Genomic DNA, 22,314 nt, shown 5'->3' on the forward strand with positions numbered 1-22,314 from the left:
GCTTCAAATATTAAACGATACAGGATCTTTTTATTTTAGGATAGTTGTGGTTGTCACCGTCCTCTCTTCAGTCTGTTTTATATATATATATATATATATATATATATATATATGTTAGAATGATATAAAAGGAAAAGTGAGAGAGGGAGAAATGTTGTGATGGTAAGGTGTAGACAGAGGATGATGGTGGTTTTTAAAAATGTGAGAAATAACTGGAATTAACATTTATTTAAAGTTATCGGCCGCCTCCGTCAAATCCAAACTTCTCAGCTACACAGTGACTGTGACACAGTGACAACTGTTCTTGCAACATAGTGAGATTACATTATCGTCGGTGTGATTGTTTATTTAAATTCACATAAACACAGATAAACACCTATTATGTCACTGTTTTAGCTGACTGAGAGTTTCCATACAGGGCGCAGTGAAGGCCTCTGTGTGTGTGTGTGTGTGTGTGTTTACTAAACAATCGTCACCCTTGCAAAGTGTTTTTTCCTTCTTCTTTTTTTTCTTCTGTCCTTGCATCTTGTGCCCTTGAAATCAGAGCATCATCACTGGCGGACTCATGCGTCGTGTGTAATCAAGAATGGATCAAGAACGGATCAAGAATGTTACCAGAACATGACTTTGGTAGAAGTTGAAGTCACTTTTTTTTATAATATTACTTATAAAAGTCTTAAAGTACATGACATTTGCTTAAAGTAAAGGTATTAAAAAGGATTGATCCATGGTGGCTCAGTCCTTGAGAAAGACACTTAACCTCATGTTGAAGTGTGTGAATGGGTGAATGGATTACATCTGTAGTGTAAAGCAGCTACAGGCCATTACCAACTCTTCTTCTTCTGATTTAATTTGCTAGTAATGAGTAACAAAGACAGTTGAGGGAAATGTAGTGGATTACAAGTAAAAGTTGCTAGAAATATGAATAACAAAGTAAAGTACACAGATGTGAATTTTGTACTTAAGTACAGTAACAAAGTATTTCTTCTTTGTTACATGACAACACTGCATTTATGATATAGCACTTTTTTTCTCATCTTAAAGCTGCTTTACACTACATTTTTTGCCACTCACTCACTCATTCACACACACTCAGAATAAAGAGATGTTTAAGGGTTTATTTTAGTTTAGTCTTCCCACTCCTCACCTTTATTTGCCCCGGACTGAAGCCTCTTTAACCTTGTGGCGTCACACTCGAGCTGTGACACATGTGGGTCAGGACGTCGATGAAGCGGAACATGGCTGCTGCTGACGTTCCGTCTCGGTAGATGCGGGTTAAACTCTGACTTTGCTCAGCAGCAGCAACAACAAAGCAGGCAAAACAAAAAAGCAAGCCAGTGTAGCTGAGAGGGGGGCCCAGAGAACAGCAGAATACTTTAGTCTATGAGGCCCAGAATCTGCCAAATCTGCCAAAGCCTATGTCATTTCATTATTAAACTTGCTATCGCTGCAGGAAGTCAAAAAATAAAGTGAAAGGACAGAAGGATGAGAGAAATAACTACAGCAGTATGAGTTCATTTTGCCCAGGGTTTCATTTATTGTTGATTCTTAACAGCTAGTTTGTCTGTAGACTACTTGAATTAGTCTAAACTATTAATGCACCAACATGTATGCAAACATACTCACCGTCCACTTTATTAGGCACACCTGTCCAACTGGTTTGAACATAAAGGTCCAATCAGCCAATCACGTGACGGCAATTCAAGCAAGCATCAAGCTGAGCTGCTGACGCTGACGTTCACGCTGACAGCGTGAGAATAGAGAAGAAAGAAAATCCTGCATACAGTGACGATGTTGCAACATTGGTGTGTTTGGTGTAATGATGTATCTGTGTAAGCAGAGGCTGCAGGTTTGCAGCAGGGGACGTGGAGTCATCACAAAAGAGCAAATTAATACTGGGCCACTCTTGTGATTTGTCAAATTCTGCTTAGGCTTGAGCTGGCCCTGGGTACGATCTTTAAATCAACAAATCCACAAGAGTTCAGTCTTGCTTTCCTCCCTAAAAAGCTTTCTCACTTCTTTTTGCCATGGTAACAACAAGCAGGAATCTGTGGCTGCATGAAATCACCAGAAACTATAGTTTTTTAAGATGTGTATTCCTGTATTTGTTGCTTTGTGAGGACCAAAAAAAACATATAAGCCATATATGGAGTGAGGATATTTTGTCTGGTCTTCTCACCTTTAAAGGTTTTCAGGGTCAATACCTGGTTTTAGGGTCAGAATTAGGTTTAAATTAGGATTAAGTTAAGGGTAAGGGTTAGGCATTTAGTTGTGATGGTTAGAGTTAGGATAAGAGACTGTAGGGAATGCATTATGTCTATGAATGCTGCACAAACTTGTGGGTGTGTGTGTGAGCAAGAACAAGAGGAAATGAAATAAAAAGCTGTCAAAATAGCTCGTCGTTACACTAGTGTGCACGTTCAAGAGCATTAAATACTCACATGGGATGATCTAAAGATGTTAAAGAAAAAAAGAATCTCTTAAATAAATGCATCATCTATACGTGTACAATCCTCTACACACTGTGTGCTGTGGTTTTTGAACCTACGCCTTCCTTGTTAAAATCAACTTCAAAGTGCAGTGTAAAAGCACAAATTGCCGTCATAAACCATATCAGAAAAGAGGTTGTGAAAAAAACAAAAAAACCAAAGAATACAAAAAAACAGGAAAGCATTTTAACTGCCGCTATACTGCGGAAATATACGAGCACATTAACTCCTGATTTGAGGGCACATTATTTAGAATTACCTCTCGCGTACACACGTTAAATAGAAAATCATTCTTACTATACAAGTGGGGGGGAGAAACCCTGAAAATGTATATGTTTAAATACACAATTGGATTAAAAAATGTACACATAATTAAATATACACCTTTGGTTATGCATGGTTCGGTAAGGAACAGCGTATCAGAATAAAACGACACAGACACAAGGACATCAGCGTCTCCCAGGAGCTCCAGTACAGTGTCCTCCACAATAACAACAATGTGGATTCTTATCATTATGACTTTTATCAGCACAAGACTGCAACACACAAAATACAAATGTGTGTGTACAAGGAGAAAAAGTGTGTGAAGACTTTGATAAAGCACCGAGGGCAGTTTGTGGTGTGAGCCACAGTCTTGTTGTGTTTGTGTGTGTCAAAATACGTAAATAGATAATGACGTGACACTCCAGTTAACTCTAACTAACCAACTTATATGATGTTCAGTGATAATGTTGGACCAGATGTGTTTTCTGTGCTCGGGTTGAAGTCCTGATAACGTTAAAGATAAAATTGAAACCTGTTCCTTATTACACTGGGCTAAAGGTTGTGTGTGTGTGTGTGCGCCTGGTATTCCTTATGTTGTGGGGACCTCCATCTGTTTACACAGTCATGAATTACTACATTTTAAAAGGTGAAGACATGTTTTAAAGTTAGGGTCAGGATTAGGATTAGGCCACTAGCAGTTATTGTTAAGGTTAGAGTTAGTCCCCAGGAAATGAATGTAAGTCAATGGAATGTCCTCTGAAGACATGGAAAACAGTGTGTCATCAAGTGTCATGCTCAAGGACACATATCAAACTAGCAAAGCCAGGAATTTGACCCACAACCCTCTAATTGAAAGACAACTCACCCTACCACTTGGCTACTGTGGCTCAAGCCAAACTCCTTACTTTTTTTGATACTTTTACTTCTAAAACCTAAGTACATGTTATATTAGAAAATGACTTAGATAGTAAGTACAGTCAATATACTTTAAGATTTTTACTTAAGTAATATTATAAAAAAAGTGACTTCAACTTCTGGTAAGAAACGTATTCAAGTATCCAATTTAGGTACTTTATATAAGACTAACACAGTTACAGACTGGGACAGACTAGGAAATGAATACTGTTCTGCTTTGTTAACCACCAACTCCACAAATTGCACCAAAGTCCATAGAAAAAATAAAGGACTTTATGTCACGGCTCACAGGTGTTGTTGATCCACTGTTGTCTCCGTCAGTGAATTCAAATGTTTTAATTTGTGACTTCTCTATTTGGGTTTTTCTAAGTGACACAAACTTACCAAACACGGCAGCAGTCAAACAGCAGCTGCTGTGTCCCTGCTGCTTAAAAATGATGGTTCTTCTCCACGGACTTTGGTGTGGGATCGAGATAGGTAAATAGGTGTCGATTTTTTTATGTGAGCCTTTTGTGTGGTTTGTAGCTACAACCACACTTAAACCTGACCTGTAGATTAGATAATGTTGCTGCTCTTGTCGACACAGACAGAGATAATTACATTTAAAGGCACATGAAATGAAGACAAACACACACACACACACACACAGAAGTGTCCCTCACAGTGAGATGTCCAGTGTTGTGATGTCAGTGGGCGGCTGTTGTACTGGTGTGCCTGTGAATTATTTCACTATGAATTCAACATGACGGGAGTCTAATCTGCTCACGACAAAGACGTCCAATGTTTCCAGTCTGCTGACAAAGCTGCTTCTATCCAGCTTCACGTTCTCTCTCTCTGTCCCCCTTCACTTCTCTCTCTGTCCTCTCTCCTCCACAGTTGGTCCAAACAATAAAATCTACCATTTCATCTTCCACTAACATCCATGAATCCTAGAGGACGACTCCTACAGACCTTTGTGGGTGTTATGCCTCAAATTCTTATATTCTATATCCCCTCACATAACCTTACTTAAATTACTGAAATTATTAATTATTAATTTAGTTATAATTTAAGTAGTTTTAACTGGGATTTAAGGAAGACATTGCCTATGATAAACCATTTCATACAGTAGGAAGAACATGTGCATACAAATGTCCATTGCTCTTGATGTATGTATGTGTGCTTGTATTTTGTATTTGACGAGTTACGTTTAGGGTTTAAGATTTGAAGTGTGGTCATGGTCAGGTTAAGGTTAAGGGTTAGGTATTAAAACCACTCAAGGGTGTTTCTGCATGCAGTTTGCATGTTCTCCCTGTGTGTGCATGGGTTTTCTCTCAGTTCTCCGGGTTTCCTCCCACAGTCCAAAAACATGTAGCTTTGGGGATTAGGCAAATTGGACGTGTGTGTGTGTGTGTGTGTGTCCATAGGTGTGAGATTGAGCCAGCGTCATGAAATGTCAACAATTTTCTTTTTGTACTTCTTAAACTTCATAAGTGCAACACACTATACTTATTTATTCTTTATACTGTATATATATATATATATATATACATATACAGTATATATATGTATGTACATGACTTATGTCCATGTGCATGGGCTCTGTGTGTGTGTGCGTGTGTGTGTGAAACCACAAACAGTTTCCATGGGGTTCGACCCCTGCACACACGCCCACACGCCTCTCTTTCTCTCTCTCTCACACACACACACACACACACACACTTCCTTCTCTCTCTCTCGCGCGCGCGCGCGGACACTCCTGAAGTGCAGCGCGCGCTGACAGCTCGCAGCTCACGCGCGCCTCATATCCTCTGTCTGATTATCTCGGATCTCCGCAGCAGCAGCAGCAACAGCAGCAGCAGGAGAAAGTGCGCAGACCTTCACGCGCAGTTAACCTGCGCTAAATGACCGGGACTGTGGACGGTTTGACCTCCAGTCTTCAGGGGAAACACGGGACTTTAAATCTGTGTGCGATCACAACACTGAGAGACCAGCCGGTGCTGAAAGTGAGTATAAACAACTGCAACTCCAAACTGTCCCCGCGTCACTTTTATTTACTCCATTCAAGGATTTCATTTGTGCTAAAGAAGAAAGACCTACTTACCTACTTAAGTGTTCCTGGTGGAGCCTGTTTCCCCTTAAAAAAGACACTTTGGGAGACGGTCAGGGAAGAACAGTTGTCTGAAACAGACCCAGTGGTTTGTTGTTCTACAGCAGAACCTTAACTTGTGGTTTGGTTTAGTGCCAGTGAGGCTGTTTGAGCAGACAAACCTGCTGCAAGACACGGGTAACATTGACTTAAGCAGTGCTGCAAGGTGGTAATTTCCCTGTCCTGACAGTGTGTGTGTGTGTGAGAGGGTGTTGATTTTCAGCAGTGGAGTCTCTAATGAAGGAGAAGTCAGGTTTTAAATGTGTGGATGTGTGGGAGGCTGCTGGTTTCATTCCTTTTACTGGCCGTGAAATTCTAATCAAGTTCACACACAACCACAGTGTGTAACTACTCCAGGAATCTGTCTGTTTTTATGTTTATTAACATTAAACCTATATTTGAATCATCTCTGCATGTCAGTGAAAGTGTGCAACAGGAGTGGAGAAGTTATATATGTTAAATATTCACCAACATCATGCACAAGAGCAGAAGCTCAGGTTCTCTGTCTATGAAAACAGTGTCTGTCTTCAACTTCCTGTCTGTTGTCCGGCATATATATTAAAACAAATCTCGACTGCAGACCCTCATCTGTCTTCCATACTGGTTGAGACATTTTTGAGATGTGTCACTGTGGGGTCTTCATCTTTCGTCCTTCATAACATCCTTGAACCTTCTCTGTGGTCTTCCTCTTTTCCTCCGGCCCAGCAGCTCCATCTTTTGTCCAATAACAACAGACCAAAACAAACATTGTGAATACATTATACACTTAATGTACTGTTATTATCAGTTTTTATTATCATTATTACCAGTATTTCAATGTAACAGTTAGCAGGATCCGTGTCCTGACTGGATACATTTTGTTCTACAGGGGCAGAGTGTGATTTAACTGAGCCACAGAGAGCCAAAGACATCAGAGTTATGGCTGTAAAATTATTCACCCTTTATTTTTAACCAAACACAAATCTTCACACTTCCACAATTGAAAGTGCTTTCACCTTGTGTTTTTTTTTTTTTTTGCCTCACTGCAAAGTCAAAGTTATTTTCTCAGATCTAAGAACATTTATGTCATTAAAAATAAAGATGAAACAAATAGATGTGGACTAGACCTGGAAACCTCTGTTACTGCAGCCACCAAACAACAGGAGAATATGCTTTATATGGTGTAGCAGCAAATACAGTTTCCAGGAAGTAAAGCCTCGACCACTTGAGAGTCATTACTGACCAAACGGCTGAACGCATCACCAATGTAATCGGAACACATGATGATTGCAGACTGGAACTGTCGCTGTAATTCACACAGACTATAAAACAATGTAGTGACAAGGATGTGGAGCAAAGATGACAAGAGCAAACTGGGTTTTGGTTAAGACACTGATGAGGAAGCTTCACCTTTACCCTGTTTGGTCCTTTAATATAGGCCATAAACCTGCTTCATGTGTTTGTATGATGTGTCCTATCTGAGTGTGAGTGAGTGGGAGCATTGAGTGTTCGTCTTGGCCTCTTCACTGTCTCTTATTCACTCAATCAAGACGCCCGTTTGTCCTTATATTAGTTTATTGCACATAAGAGGAATAACAAGAAATGTAAAAATATAAATATATAGTACATGGAAAAAATAAATGGAAATGAGAAAATTAGAACAAAATAATACATAAAAGTGCCATAAAAGTGTCAATAACGTGCCACCATTAGGTTTGTTTTAGCAACAGGTTACAGGTCATGCTATTGTTCACGTGTGAGGGAAGGTCACACTCAAACCTGTGGAAGAAAAAAAATGTTATTTAAAAACTGCATCAATGTTTGACGTATATTCAAGACGTGACTGAGAAATAATTATTACTGTATGACCATTATAGCGTCGCTAAAACAATAAATCTAATGGAGTGCGGTGTAAAAGGATAACGTGTAGTCACTCAATTTACAGAAAATGTGAAAAAATGTGAAAAAAATGTTTCAGTGTAATCATCTTTTTTGACCGTATGACCCACAAGAGTGTGTCAGACTGATATCAGTGCAATATTCATTTCAGATGAGGAAAAAAACATGGTATTGAGCCATTCCATTGTTTTACTGGTGTGCGTACAATGATTAAGTAGATGTTTGTTGTTGACAAAGCTATAAAGGCAGTCATTATCTTCTGTGTCTGATTTAAAATAAACAACATGACTCTTTCCTCCAGGTTGCTAAAAATGAATCACACGTTTCATTTTGCACAGCGGTCATTCTGACCCGAAACTGTAAACACAGGTGTTGCTAATCACGTTAATTAAAGCTCAGAGTGGATCAGAACCTTGGTCAGTGTCATTAGTAACACCTGCTGACTGCGAGGAAAGGTTTATACCACCAGTCTGGAGCTGGAGCGGCCGAAACATCAACGTTATTATGTGGTTTTCCTGCTCTGACACGTGAGGAGCGTGTCACCGTGAACTAGAAAGTCAACTTTAATCGAGGTACGTTTGTTTCCTGCCTTCCGTGAGTGAAAGTTTTGTGTCCCTCGCCAACACAAGTATGATGACGGCGTGTTTTTTAACCCATCGTTCTGCTCGTTTCCTTTGTCAGATGCAGATTGGTGAGTGGACGCTAGATCACAGCTGAAGACCAACATGGAACGAGAGGGCTCTTTTAGGAGGTAAACACACACACACATACTTGACATAGACATAATGCAATCCCTAGCTCCTTACCCTAACCTTAACCATCACAACTAAGTGCAAATGTAACAGTTAAAATTACATACAAATGCACTGTTTTATAATAAATGTGTTTTCCTTGTCACAAATATCATTGTAACCAAACCTTAAACCACGCAGGAGTGAACAAATGACATCTGGAGTCAGGTATCATAATAACAAAATTACCTTAAAGGGGATACTTGAGTAAAAGTACAAGTATCTTACCGGAAAATGACTTTAGTAGAAGTTGAAGTCACTGTTTTTATAATGTAACTTAAGTAAAAGTCTTAAAGTATATGACGTCTACTGTACTTAAGTATCAAATGTCATTTTCTAAAAAAAAGTAAAGCATTGAGCTGTGGTAGCTCAGCGGTAGGGAGAATTGTCTTTCAACTGGAAGGTTGTGGGTTCAATTCTGACTCTGCTACTCTATGTGTGTCCTTGAACAAGACATTGTTGAAGTGTGTGAATGGGTGAATGGCAAAACTGTAGTGTAAACAAGTAACAAAGGTAGTTTGAGTAGTAACGATACGTGAATTTTGTACTTGAACACATTCTAACCCAGACCCTAAAACCAGGACTTAACCATGAAAAAGCCCTCACACGCAGGCCTAGTTGATGCAGCACCAATTCATTTTTGTTTTCCCTTTTCTGTCTTTGCTTCTGTTCTTTGTGACACAAAAATATGGATGAAATTGAAACACATACACACTGTAGGTATTCTTCTGAGGACACTGCATTGACTTCCATTCATATGGACAGCCTCAAACCAGGGGTCTCAAACTCGAATGACCTGGGGGTTCACATGAGGTTCAAGTCTGGTAAGAAGGGGCCAGTAAAGTGAGGGACAAATAGTCCAACTGTGTGGAGAAAATCTTACAACTATCTTACAACTAAATCATGATATACCATCTATAATTCTCAACAGAAAACTCATTTTACGATGCAAAATGAATCTATAAATGTCACAAACAAACATTTAAACGCAGGGAATTGACAGAGTTTGAGACCTCTGGACTAAACAAACCTTAACCATAACTAGTGAGTGACTATCCTTAACTCTAACCTCGCCACATTTCAAACGGCAGCCCTAAGCTTAACCAGTTCCTCAGAAATGAGTAACACACGTACACACACACATTCCTGAATGACCTCATTCTTTCATTCATTCATTCATTGAGTGTGTTCGTCTTATCCTCCTTTGTTTAGTAATTACTCTGCAGCCTTTTCTCTCTTTGCTCTAAACTCCTGAACAAATAGTATCAATAACTTTCCAACACATCCATGCACATTTAGAAATGAAGAGTTAAACTGGTTTTATTCCAGGCAGCAGGGAGAGAGATCGTCTATAGATACTTTTTCCCGTGAGTTATTTTATAGTTTTTGAGGCGTCGCATCTTCTGTGTATATGTTCTCAAGGAGGAAACTTTGACTGACTGAAGTGTCTGTAGATTGACTGACACAAAGTACAAGACGACACCTTCCAAAGGATTTGGATAGTCTTACTTTTTAGTTTCTGTGTGTGTAGGTGTGCAAGTGTGTGTGTGTGTGTGTGTGTGTGTGTGTGTGTGTGAGAGTGAAGGAGAGACTGAGCCCAGAGCTCCTGTTTCTCACACTGACCTATTTATGTGGAGCTGAACTCAGATCCAGGCTGACAGACCTAACACACACACACACACACACACACACACCTACACCTATCCTCTTCCTCTCCACATTATTCATTATTCTTCAAGCCTCTGATTTTCCATCCCCTCTTTCTTCTCTTTCCCTCTCTCTCTGCACATTTTCTTTTTTTTATAAACAAAATTCAAATTTAAATTCAGTTTTTAATTCCATTGATGTGAGAAGTGTCCACAGGACATGGATGATTCCAGATGTTCTTGAAAAACCAAGATTAAAAGCAAATGTTTCCAAAGTTCCACTCGTGGCAATAAAAGCGAAACACAATCAACAATGTAAATAAAGCGCCACTGAACAGTGAGTGGTCAGTGAGATGCATCAGCACGTACTGAAAGCCTGACCAACGACTCACTGTGTTGAACGCCGCTCTCAGAGAAAGAAGAAGGTGAAATGAGTGTCACCTCTTAATTCTTCCCCACCCATTTGGCAGCTTTTAGAACCTGAAAGAGTTCCTTTGTTCACTTGGTGGCACAGTCGCTCACAGAATGTCACGTGATCACAGGCTGGCACAGACAAGAAGAGTGTGAGAGAGGAGAGAGTAAAGGTGGAGGAATGTGGAAAGAAAAGAAAGAAGAAGAGAAGGGAGAGAAAAGGAGCAGGTGAAAGACAGAGTGAGGGAGACAGACCCATGAGGACAAAGACACTTATTTTTCACACAGGTTTGTGTAGGTTTCCTTTTAAGGACTGAACTTAACTTAACTTAACTTAAGCGTTAGGATTGAGCCATGGTGGCTCAGTGGCTTTCAACTGGAAGGTTGTGGGTTCAATTCCTGTCCCTGCTAGTCTATGTGTCCTTGAGCAAGACACTTAACCACATGTTGCAGCATGTGAATGGCAGAACTGTAGTGTGACCATCTCTTTTTCAGCATCTGGAGTTGTGTGCACTTCTCTCTTTCTGTGTCTGTCTGTCTGTCTCTCTCTCTTGAGCTCACTGCATCATGTACCTGCTTCACTCCTCTACAGTACATTAGCTTATGTAAACATTAACAGATGGCCCATAAAACGTAATCACCCTCCAGTAAAAAAATGCCAAATTCTGGAAAAATAAATGATATATGTATATATATATATATATATATATATATATATATATATATATATATATATATATATATATATACGTGTATATGTATGTTTGTGGTTATTACCGTTGTGTCTCTCTATCTCTTCTTTTTGGATTTCGAGGAGTCTCCACAGCAAACTTAGGCTGGGCAACAACTCGTCGGCCAGTCTGAACGACCTCCCGCTGGCAAAAAGCCCAGCAGGGGGAGGCGGGGAGAGGGGAGGAACAGCCGGGGGCCTGGTGGACGAGTGCAGCAAAGACAAGGGGACGCAGCAGAGGAGAGCCGGGGCCAACGCTACCTGGAACAGGTCAGTGTGAGAGACGTGCATATGCATGCATGTGCAGCGTGAGGTTGTGAGAAGACTCCTTCTCCCTCCTCTCTCACTCTCACTCTCGCCCTCAAATCAAATCATTGCTGAGCGACACACACGTGACCTTCAGCAGTCATATGAAATCAATAACCAGGAGAGCTTTGAGTCAAAGGTTTTATGTCCCAAACTCATTTAACCTTTAACCAGAACAAAAAGTTCAGAGCACATTACTCCAGTTTTAAAGTCTTTTCACTGGCTTCCAGTCACTGATAGAATAGATGTGCTGCTACTTGTCCAACATCACTGCATGGTTTACTTTAATGACATTATTAAAAGAATATACACCTCATAAGTATCTGCAAAGCATCATTTAGTTGTTCTGCTGAACACAAGTGGAACTGAAACCAGCACCACTGCTTTTCTCATTTTTCGGATTCAAGATTGCAAAGTTGAAAGAGGCAGAGAGGCAGAACCTGAGGAACTGGTTCAGTTAAGTTAATTTAAATCAATCAAGATTGAACTCTTTTTAAGCATTTTTTAAATTTTTATTTATTCTTCTGCACTGTACATTATTTTCAATAAATTGTCAAATTATTATATTGTACATATAATATTGCTCCATTTTAATATTTTGTTTTCTTTATTTTTATATATGAGGTTGTTAGGTGATATATACACAGTCTCACATTTCTTTCCCCCAGTTCCACTCAGTGTTTTCAATAAGGCTTTTATTGTGAAATATCTGCAGGACCTGCAGTTGTGCGGCTCGTCACTGAAGAACAGAAGCACTGAGGCCGTTGTAAATTGTATTATTTGATAAATGAAATGAATGAAACAGTCAGTTACCTCAGATATGTCAGTGCAGAAGTGTTTCATAATATATCCACTGTCCTGCTTTGTTTACACACACACACACACACAGGCTGTCACATGCAAATACTTTCACTTGCCATGTCATGTAAGCATAAACATCAACAGAAGGAAGCTGTATTGTTGTTATTGTCCATGCTGTGAATAGGAAAGTCTTATGCATGCACATAAGTTCCAACTCATCCTATCCTTTTTACCCCTCAGGTTCCATTTTTTCCTCCCTCTTCATCTCTGTCCGTCTCTCTCATCTCATTCTGCCTCATAGGTTCTTTTCTTTCTCGGGCTCTCCCTCCTCCATCGCTCTCTCTCTCTCTGTGTCTGTCTCTTTTCTCTGGTTATTTTTGTATGGTTTTCGCAGCACAGATTGAAAGGAAAGAGAGCTCTCAGGCTGCAGATTGGTTGGACGGCTGCTTGAACCACATGAGCTGGATTGAATGTTGCAGTGAGACAAGCTCAAGTTCCTGTTTCACACAGTTTTTTTTTTTTGTTTTTACTTTGCATACACTATAGATTTTACGACTCTAACCCAGATACATAGTTTGTTGAGGTTTCAGCACAAAGGCACAGTGTGTGTGTGTGTGTGTGGTATAATGTTCTTCTGTTACTGTGCTTTATTAAATATAAATAGTTTATTTTTATCTATGTTTGGAACAGTGTTTGATCCCCTGTTATTCTGTGAACTTTAAGTCTTTTAGGGATTTATTTAGGGCTGCAATGATTATTATTATTTGATGAATGAATTATTAAAGGGTTGTTTCACCCATTTTATACCCACTTGGTCAAATGAACGATACACTTAAAATCATGATGATGATGCCGTGTTTGTTTAATTTGACAAAATAATATTTTTTTTATCATTAATTATATTATATAAATAATTATATTATATTTACTCCTCATAAAACTTGACACAAAACACAGTAAACAGTGTAGGGCTTTCATTTTCTTGGAAGGAAGTGACTTTGACGTCGACTTTTTGTCCATTTTATTTATTTTTTTAACTACTGTTAAATCTACGTTTAACTACGCAGCAGAAACATGTTGATCACACTGAATAATCAAATGCTCTTATTATTATAAGTATTATTATTATTATTATTATTATTAATATTAATATTAATATTAATATTATTCATACGTCTTCACCTACTAAATGTTTCCCTGTGTGTTTATTTGCAGCATCCACAACGCTGTGATCTCAGTTTTCCAGAGGAAGGATCTGGGAGAAAATGAACTCTACACTCTGAACGAAGGTGTCAGGTTAGCTTTTCTCTCTCTCTCTTTCTCTTTCTCTTTCTCTCTCTCTATCCATCCATCTGGATGCACGTCTGTGTTTTTGTTGTGTGTGTGTATGTGTGTGTGAGTGCTTTGTTTGTCTGACTCTGTCACTTTCACACAACTATGCTCGATATTTAGCTTGAGCTGTTTTTTTTTTTATTTTAGGACGTTTGACTAAATTATAGTGTTTTTCATCCTCCCCTCACTTGAGCTGCCGATTTCTTGCCGAAACAAACATTCTTTCTGTCAAATACACACAGTGAGGGCTTCAGCGCGTCATGCTAAGTTTAGTCCTCACTGAAAATGTGAACACGTCGTTCCCTGACACTGAAATAAGGGATGATAACAGGCTGCAGATACACAGGAATCACTGCTGTGTGTAATAGGGGTGTATGAAACCTGGTGCTAATGAGGCAGAGCATCATTTCTGAGGATCTGGTTGACTTTAAGACTAATAAGACTACTAACTGTACTTAGGTTAAGTTTTCATTTTTTTTTTATATTTTTTTTTTTGGTGTGTATGTGAACAGTACTTCATAACTGGACCAGTAGATCGCCTTTATATCCATGAAAAGTGCTTGTTTTTTGGCCAATAAATGGCTCAGATTGTTATTGTAAGCAGTAAGAGGAGGTACTGGTGGGGACACTGCACTGCTGTGTTGTCAGAACAGCACATCATCTGCACTTCCTCTGTGACTTTCACTAGTTATGTTTAAGGTTGGGCATAAATAAGGCTTTGCTCATAGGCGTGTGTTCAAGTGAATGGAAATCAGCGTCGCCGTGTCCTCAGAAGCATAGCTGCACAAACCAGAGTGTGTACACATATTAGTTTCCTCTTTAGGACCATTTTTTGGCATAAACACTGACCTTGTCAAGACCAGTAGTCCTCATGGAGACCAAAACCTGCTCCTAATGAGGCACAACCTCATTTCTGAGGAAGTTTAAGACTAATGTTTAAATTGTAGTTAGGTTAAGGGTTAGACATTAACTGGTTATAGCTGCACAAACCTGTGTGTGTGTGTAAAACAATGGAAACCCCCATTGTTAAAGTGTTGATATTGTGAACCACCTATATTCCTCATTTCCTGGTGCCGCTGCTGTTTAAACACAGCATGTAATCTCATTATTTCAGGTTCATAATCAGTGTATGTGTGCATTTACCCGACTCTGCATGTGCATATACCCATAAACCCATATTTTTAATCTTTTTTGCAGACAGCTGCTAAAGACGGAGCTGGGCTCCTTCTTCACCGAGTACCTTCAGAACCAGCTGCTCACGAAAGGCATGGTCATACTGAGAGACAAGATCCGCTTCTATGAAGGTACACGCACACAAAAACACGACATGGAGGCTTTCATTTATTAAAGTTAATCTTTAGCTCAGAGACACTGGAACAAGTTGATGATTATTTTCATTATTGTTTAATCTGTAGATTGGTTTTAATCTGTTGTTTGGGAAAAATGTCTCACCAGTTTCTGACCTTTTATTGACCAAACTGAAAAAATCAGAGATAAGAAATAAATATAAGTCTGTAGATATAAACATAGATTAATTAAAAAAGGACAGCATGATTTCCATGGAAGTAAACACTTCTATCCATTTCTATATAGAACGCAAAAAGAGTTTTAAAGAAATTATAAATCCGTCCCGTACTTTAAATTGATTTTGATTCTTAACTAACAGTGACTCTGTTGTAGAGAATGTATGGTGGCAGTTGTTATCTCAACATGACACACACAAATAATTATTGACCAGAGTGAAACATTGAACTGTGAGTTTTAACTGTGAGAACACGGTGTAATCTCTCCACCATCTCACAGACACACACACAGTCAGAGTGAAAGAGGGTGCCTGGGACTCTGTTGTGGTAAATATGTGACTTTTAGTTGAAGCCCCTGATAAAAGATACACGCACACACTCATGCACGGGGCTGTCGTCACAGGAAGTGATGCTCAACGTCAGAAAGAAACCACAGTGACCCACTGATTCTTTGTTCTGGTTTAATAAGATTTAGTCAGCGTGTTTTACTGTGGAATAGATTTGACTGCACTGCAAAAAAAAAAAACCCTACTCATCAAATAACTGGGTATTTTCAGGAATAAATTACCTGTGACATTTATCTATGATTTCGATGAGAGAAAAAAAGCCTGTGTTTCATTTTCAAGTTCACTGAACACAGTCTGATTGATCTGAAGCATGTTTGTCTTCAAACCCAAAATATCTTCATATTGAAAAACAAGCACAAAGCTGTCATAATTAAAGGCTGTAATTAATTGACCAAATGACTCATTCTTGACTCTGTTTTATATGAATGAACATGCGTTTATGTTTCTATTTATTAGATTTATTTGATGGTGTAAAATGAGTGTACTGACTACATATTTCAATTATGTTGCAAATATACTACATGGGACAGAAATGCATGGGTTTTTTCCTAATTTCCTCCTTCCTACTTTTGTCAAACACTGTAGGTCAGAAGTTGCTGGACTCTCTGGCCGACACATGGGACTTCTTCTTCTGTGATGTTCTGTCAATGCTGCAGGCCATCTTCTGTCCTGTACAGGTACTCACTCACTCACTCACTCAGAACTTTCTCCTTAAACGCAACTCCGTCATCCATCATGTTGACATGTTTTCCATCCTTCCTTCAGGGGAAGGAGCCGTCAGTGCGTCAGCTCGCTCTTCTCCACTTCCGGAACATCATCACCCTGAACCTGAAGCTGGACGAGGCTCTCGCTCGACCCCGGGCCAGAGTTCCTCCTTCTATCATACAGATGCTGCTAATACTACAGGTATATACTGTATATATATATATATATATATATATATATATATATATATAAACACTGAAACACACACAAGCGTTCCTCTTTTCATCTCGTGCACGCACACACACACTCAGTCAGACACACAGCAGCACCAACATGTATGTATGTTGTTGGTTGAGGATGCAGGATAAATGACAGCAGATGAGAAACAAGATTTCTTTTTTTTTTTCTTGCAAAGGGATCTCACAGGAAGTCGTGTCAGTGTGAACAGTTGCCTTCCCATGACCACTTAATCCCCTGTGTGTCTTTGTGTTTGTTGCCCTGTGAGGATCAAAAATCATATAAACCATAAGGGGTGAGGAGGTTTTTGGCTCCTCACCCCTGAGGCTCACGTGTTTAAAGGGCTTATTTGAAGGTTAAGACTCAGGGTTAGGCATTTAGTTGTGATGGTTAAGGTTGAGGATAATTCATGTTGAGGCATGAAAGCATTTGTGTCTTTGATATAGTGTGTATATATACATTGATTCAAGTCTGTGACAGTCATGTGCAGCCTGTGGATAATTTTACATCATTATATATATACTGATCAGCTGGTTTTTTATGTTGTGGCTGAAAATAAGGAAAGTACAAAAATAGGTTTTAAATCAAATTACAGATGGTTCACAATGAATTCTTTCACAACATGCCAGGAATATACAGTACAGTAGTTCACTGTAGTTATGTTTAAAATGATATATATATATATAACTGATCTAGTTTCTTCTTTTTTTTTAGTTTAGTTTCTAATCTGCTGTGCGGTGAGGCTTCTCAGCGCACAGTTAACTGTCCGTTACATTCATTTCCTGAGGGAACAGAAAGAATAGTTTACTTTTTTGACTTAACACACGCACACTGGATTTTCAAAATAAGACAGCGCTTGCCTCTCAAAATCCACAGAAACAATCATCGTTGTTTATTTTCTTCAGCCGTAGTTGTATCGGTGCTCTATAATTCAGATTGAAAATCTAAATTAAGGCTCACAACAGGTGTGATGGGATGTTAGTTTGACGGCGCTCTAGTTCTCAGGAGATCACAGTGAAGAACAAAAACAAGACGTACCATGTAACCACAGCCTCCTCTCTTTGACTTGTCAATGTATACTTTGATAGTTTATGATTCTGTTTTCAATGCGTTCTTTTAGGTGAATATTTTCACCTTTCTTCTCGACTTGGTCGTCTTGTTAAAGGGTAAATAAATAAGTAGTAAAAGCCAAAGTAAGGAAAGCTTACAGGCAAAATTTCACATTTAAATTCTTGCAACACATAAAAGATAAAATTAATTTTCAACTGTTTAAGAACAAGAAAAGTTTGTGTCTTTAAATGATAGAAATCTTAGTATTTATAGACTTAGTGATTGTCGTGTGTGTCGTCATTGTTGTGACTCACTGACCCAAATCTGCTGCTGCTTCCAGACTCAGACACAGAGAGGCTAAAGTGAAAAAGGACACAAAAATAGAAAATAAGTTGTTGTGTATAGATTTGTGCTGCGGAGTCATTTTAATTGACCTGTTTTTGTTTTGTCTGCAGCAAATATAGAATGAAACAGAGAGTGGAAAGCAGGGCAGCCGAGAAGAAAGTCTGAATGTGAGGGAGATAAACGCGAGCTGTGAACTGTTTGCTGCTTTTTGTGTTTCATCTGTTAGTAATTTCTCTTTCATTCTGTTAGAATACTGTGACGCCAATTCACCGAAGTCTGTTCGGTTGATGTGGTTTGTTTGTGCGCTGCGGTTTGGAAGCAGGGGCTCGGTGATTAAGGAGTACTGAAAGTCGATTGATCTATTCGTTGTAATTCCAAGACAAATACATCACATGCCTCTTGTTGTTTGTTATTAATGGAGATTTCGAGTTCATAAAATGGCAGCATCAAGATAGTTAGGTTCTTTTTATTTGTAGTTTAAAAAATCACACTGATGCACGCGGGCTCTGAGCCTTTCTGCACAGATGAAAGCTGTAATGTCTGCGTTTCCTGGCGACAGAGCAGGAACAACTGTGTTGGTCCCGTGTAACAAGAAGAGCTATTAACAAGCAATAAACAGGGCTTCACATATGCAGCGAGGATGAATGGTGAGGCAGAACTTCAAGACTCTTTATTAGATTAAGAGATTTGCAGCAGCCACAGCCGCAGCCTTTTCCCAGATTTTCTTACTCATCGACTCCAGTTTATTGTTTTTCATAGATGTAAAACATGAACCCAGCCTGTGTCCTGATCTAATCAATGTTTGCACAGTAACAATGGATGAAATGGCTCTGTGTGATGTGAACTGTTTCCAGTCAGTGATGTGAAACTTGGTGTGTTAGCGCTCATTGTTGTGGTGGTTTTACAGCTGTTTTGTTTCAGTCTCAGCTGCTCACACCAGAATTGCTCACGTAAGAGGCAGCCAACTATTTTCTCTTTTTTTTAAATCCAATTGTGTTTGAATTTGTGTTTCCATACAGTAATATCTGACATCAGTGTGTCAGGAAACCCTCTTGAGCCTTACCCACCCAGGGCAGTACCACAGAACAACAATAATAACAAACAGCAAGCAAACTAGTAGAAGGAAAAGCACCTGTAACCAATGATACCGGCTGTCAATCACACTTAACAGGAACATCATCATGTTCTATTTTAAAAGAACTAGGGATTTAGACCATTAACTGCTCGTAAAGACATTATAAGCTAAGTGAGAGCCTTATTTTCCCATAGACTCCCATTCAAACAAAAAGTTTTCTTTGGACATTGAATACTTCAGGTTGAAGAGAGGCAAGGTCATGCTATTCTCACTAAAGGTCTCACTTTAACCTGCAGAAGCGGTTGTTTTTCCTGACAAATGTGTTATTTTAAAACTTTATTTTCTGGATTTATTTAAAAAAACAAAAAAACAAACAGTGATTGTGAAATAATTATAGCATTAGCTAAAACAACAAATCTAATGGTGACCTAAAACAAGTCTGAGATTGTAAGAAAACTTCCTTAACTCTTAAGTGATTGTTTTTTTAATAATTTCACTGTACGCTGCACTTTTTTCTTTCTTTTCTTTCTTTCAATAAATTCAGGGCGTTCATGAATCTAAAGGTATAACAGACGACTACCTGCGTTTGGAGTCCCTCATCCAGAAAGTGGTCTCTCCCTACCTGGGGACATACGGCTTATATTCCAAAGATGGATCCTCCAGTCCAGACTGCTCCTCCTGTTTATTAGGTGTGTGAATGTTTTGCGGGAGTTCCACGTGACTTTGTGTACATGTTTTCTGGAGTGTGGTATGTTGTTATCTTTATCTTTATCTCTCTTTAGAAAAGCGTCGGCAGCGCTCCTGGTCGGGCAAACCTGGCAACTCCCCCGCTGCCAAAAATCCAGTGGTGCGCTCGAAGAGCTACAACGTTCCCATGCTGTCACCTGTGGTGGAATCTGACACGGACTCTTCCACAGGAGGTGGCACGGGTGTCAGACGACACTCTGTCTCAGAGATGACTTCCTGTGTTGAGGAGAGCAGCTCTGTGGCCGAACCTGCCGCGGGTAACGCCGGCACATCCTCCCTCACTGTCAGACACTCTGTAGTGTCAGGTAAGTTTGCCTTTTTTTGTTTTTGGTGTGTGTTTTGTTTTGTTTTGCTATCTGAGACCTGAAAATGAATATGAATCTGAATGAAATATCCAATCCAACTCAATCCAACAGCTGAAACAATGAGCTGTACTTCAGGGATAAATAAAATAAGGAAACATAAGACCTACAAACAAACAAATAGATGAAAACAGCACCTCATACTGGGTCAAAAGCCAGAGAGTAAAGGTGGGTTTTAAGATACGTTTGTTTCCAGACGCTGTGACCTCCGGTCGTGCTCCTCAGTCCAGAGTCACTCGCAGCACCACGGCTCCGCTCCTCCTCCTCCAGTCAGACAGCCTTCTTGAGCCTTCCCCATGCAGAGACTCACAGAGCACTGGATCTATGATGTCGGACTCACCGTCGTCCCCCAGAGTCCTGGCTCCAGGCACCAGCTCCGGTCCCAGTCTGTCGTCCAGTCCGGAGATCATGATGGACCACATCGTGGAGTCTCTGGACTCAGAGACGGAGCCAGACGGCATCTTTCTGGACTTCTCGCGACGATGCCCTGTCGGATCGACACACAGCAGAGACGGCGGCAGGCAGAGTGTGGCGTGACACACACACACACACACACACACACACACCAGCACATTTATGGAAGGAGAGGCTAAATTATCATGAATTAAAACAGATTTATTTTTCTACAGATTCTTCTGTCTCTTTGAAAGTCTATGCTAATAATGACCAGCAAATATATTTTAATTTGGCACTTTCTGACATGTATTTCCACCATTGAAAAACAAAAGTATAACTAATAATAAAAGAGTTTTTATGTTGACACTGTTTGATTGTTCATAAATTCATTCAGTCACACATGATCTGATTGCTGTGGTTTCAGGATGTTTCTCTCAGGTTATGAACTGACCTGTGAGCAAAGAAAAAACTTCTCATTTGAATCAAGATTAAGGTCAAAATAAAGGGAATTTTTTACCATTGAACACCTTTAAATGTCCATCTCCACCCTCCATTTTGTTCAGGTGTATTCTATTGTTGTCAAACCTTTGACTTCTTCCCTTCACGTCCCGTCATATCACAACCATCACTGAAACTTGCCTTTGCGTCAGAGTGTAGAGGATGTGAGTGACACTGTCTAAATGTTTATTAGTAAAATATACAAGAACCCTTTTGGTAAACATATAAAAAAAGTATTGTGACGTGTAAATGTACAGCTCCAGTATTTTCTTATCAACAGGGATTTAAAATCTCTACCTCAACGCCATCTTGTGTCGATGTCATCACAGTGCAACGTGTGTGGTGGCATTTTAATTGGGTTAAGTATTATTATTTTTATTATTATTATCATTATCTTTAGCCCTTATTAATATTGTTATTGTTACAACAGTAAATATGTTGACACTTTTAAGATGAGGGCTAAAACTGGATCCTTTCAACAGCTTTTGAAAGATGCAGAGGCGAAGTACGTCCAGCAGATGGCAGCATTTCCTACGGTGGTGGGTTTTCCTCTGTTTTCAACTGACGACACTTTCAGCTGCCATTTTTGTATTTGTTGAATTATTAGGACATGCATATTGATTAATTACAGGTGGAGCTGCTCCTGCACAAAGGCGCATACACTACTATACTTTCCGTGACTTGGTACATTTCACTCCTCCCCTCTGTGTCGATCTTTTTGGAATGTTCCACTTGCTTTGTCGGAGGCGGAGCTTCTTCTACGCAGAGAAGAACGAGGAGCAGCGGGAGCAAACACGTGGTAACTGCACCTTAAATATGACCCACACATTTCTTACTTTCTCACTGCTCCACAGCAAACACACGATCACGTCTAAACATGTACGTGTGTGTTTTAAAAAAACGGACTTAGTGTCAAATATATCGTTTTCTAGAATATTTTATTTTCAGTTTTATATATACATACAATTTATACAAACATGTAAGTATACCAACAGTATAGACATAACAAAGGGCAAAACGTTTAACATTAAACATAATTCCCCGAAAAAAATAAAATAAAAATAAAAATAAAAAATTGGTCAGTGTGCAAGGTCAATACAGACGACTACATGAAGTAAGTAAGAGTAAGAGATGTACGGATATGGTCTAAATATGCCTGCCAAATGTTCAAAAAGGTGTTTATTTCCAGGGGGTGTCAACTATATAATTATATAGTATGACGTCATACTGTCAAAAACTGTCCAAATATTAACTGTCACAAATATCCTAGTATAATGTCAACAAAAAGTTAAAATATGCTGTCCCTGTATAGTATGTTGTAATAAAAACCTGTATATT

General features: G+C 39.3%; 1 protein-coding gene and 1 long non-coding RNA gene across 4 annotated transcripts; both read left to right on the forward strand.

Annotated features, from left to right (window-relative positions):
- The first annotated feature begins 5,390 nt into the window (after window positions 1–5,390).
- Window positions 5,391–20,842, forward strand: LOC122760015 (proline-rich protein 5-like). 3 transcript variants are annotated; one of them, XM_044015078.1, is made up of 10 exons: window positions 5,391–5,653; window positions 8,356–8,425; window positions 11,328–11,522; window positions 13,575–13,655; window positions 14,889–14,995; window positions 16,147–16,238; window positions 16,327–16,467; window positions 19,518–19,662; window positions 19,756–20,025; window positions 20,279–20,842. In XM_044015078.1, exons 2-10 carry the CDS (start codon window positions 8,400–8,402, stop codon window positions 20,617–20,619), a joined length of 1,398 nt encoding a protein of 465 aa, XP_043871013.1. In that variant the 5' UTR covers window positions 5,391–5,653; window positions 8,356–8,399; the 3' UTR covers window positions 20,620–20,842. The 3 variants fall into 3 exon arrangements, with proteins under 3 accessions (XP_043871013.1, XP_043871014.1, XP_043871015.1); XM_044015079.1 differs by having other exon boundaries at window positions 11,337–11,522; XM_044015080.1 differs by having other exon boundaries at window positions 11,340–11,522.
- Window positions 20,843–21,149: 307 nt separating this feature from the next.
- Window positions 21,150–21,635, forward strand: LOC122760016. Its single transcript, XR_006358320.1, has 3 exons — window positions 21,150–21,334; window positions 21,459–21,515; window positions 21,608–21,635. It is a non-coding gene; the product is annotated as an uncharacterized LOC122760016 (long non-coding RNA).
- Window positions 21,636–22,314: the final 679 nt, after the last annotated feature.

This window comes from Solea senegalensis, unplaced genomic scaffold (genome assembly GCF_019176455.1).
Source record: "Solea senegalensis isolate Sse05_10M unplaced genomic scaffold, IFAPA_SoseM_1 scf7180000012842, whole genome shotgun sequence".
In the NCBI taxonomy this organism is placed as follows: Eukaryota; Metazoa; Chordata; class Actinopteri; order Pleuronectiformes; family Soleidae; genus Solea; species Solea senegalensis.

What these genes read in the sequence shown, in the direction of transcription:
- LOC122760015 (XM_044015078.1), top strand. Translation starts at nt 8,400, where the DNA reads ATGGAACGAGAGGGCTCTTTTAGGAG. An exon ending in AGATGCTGCTAATACTACAG is followed by an intron (nt 16,468 to 19,517) that starts GTATATACTGTA and finishes CAATAAATTCAG; the next exon opens with GGCGTTCATGAATCTAAAGG. An exon ending in CTGCTCCTCCTGTTTATTAG is followed by an intron (nt 19,663 to 19,755) that starts GTGTGTGAATGT and finishes ATCTCTCTTTAG; the next exon opens with AAAAGCGTCGGCAGCGCTCC.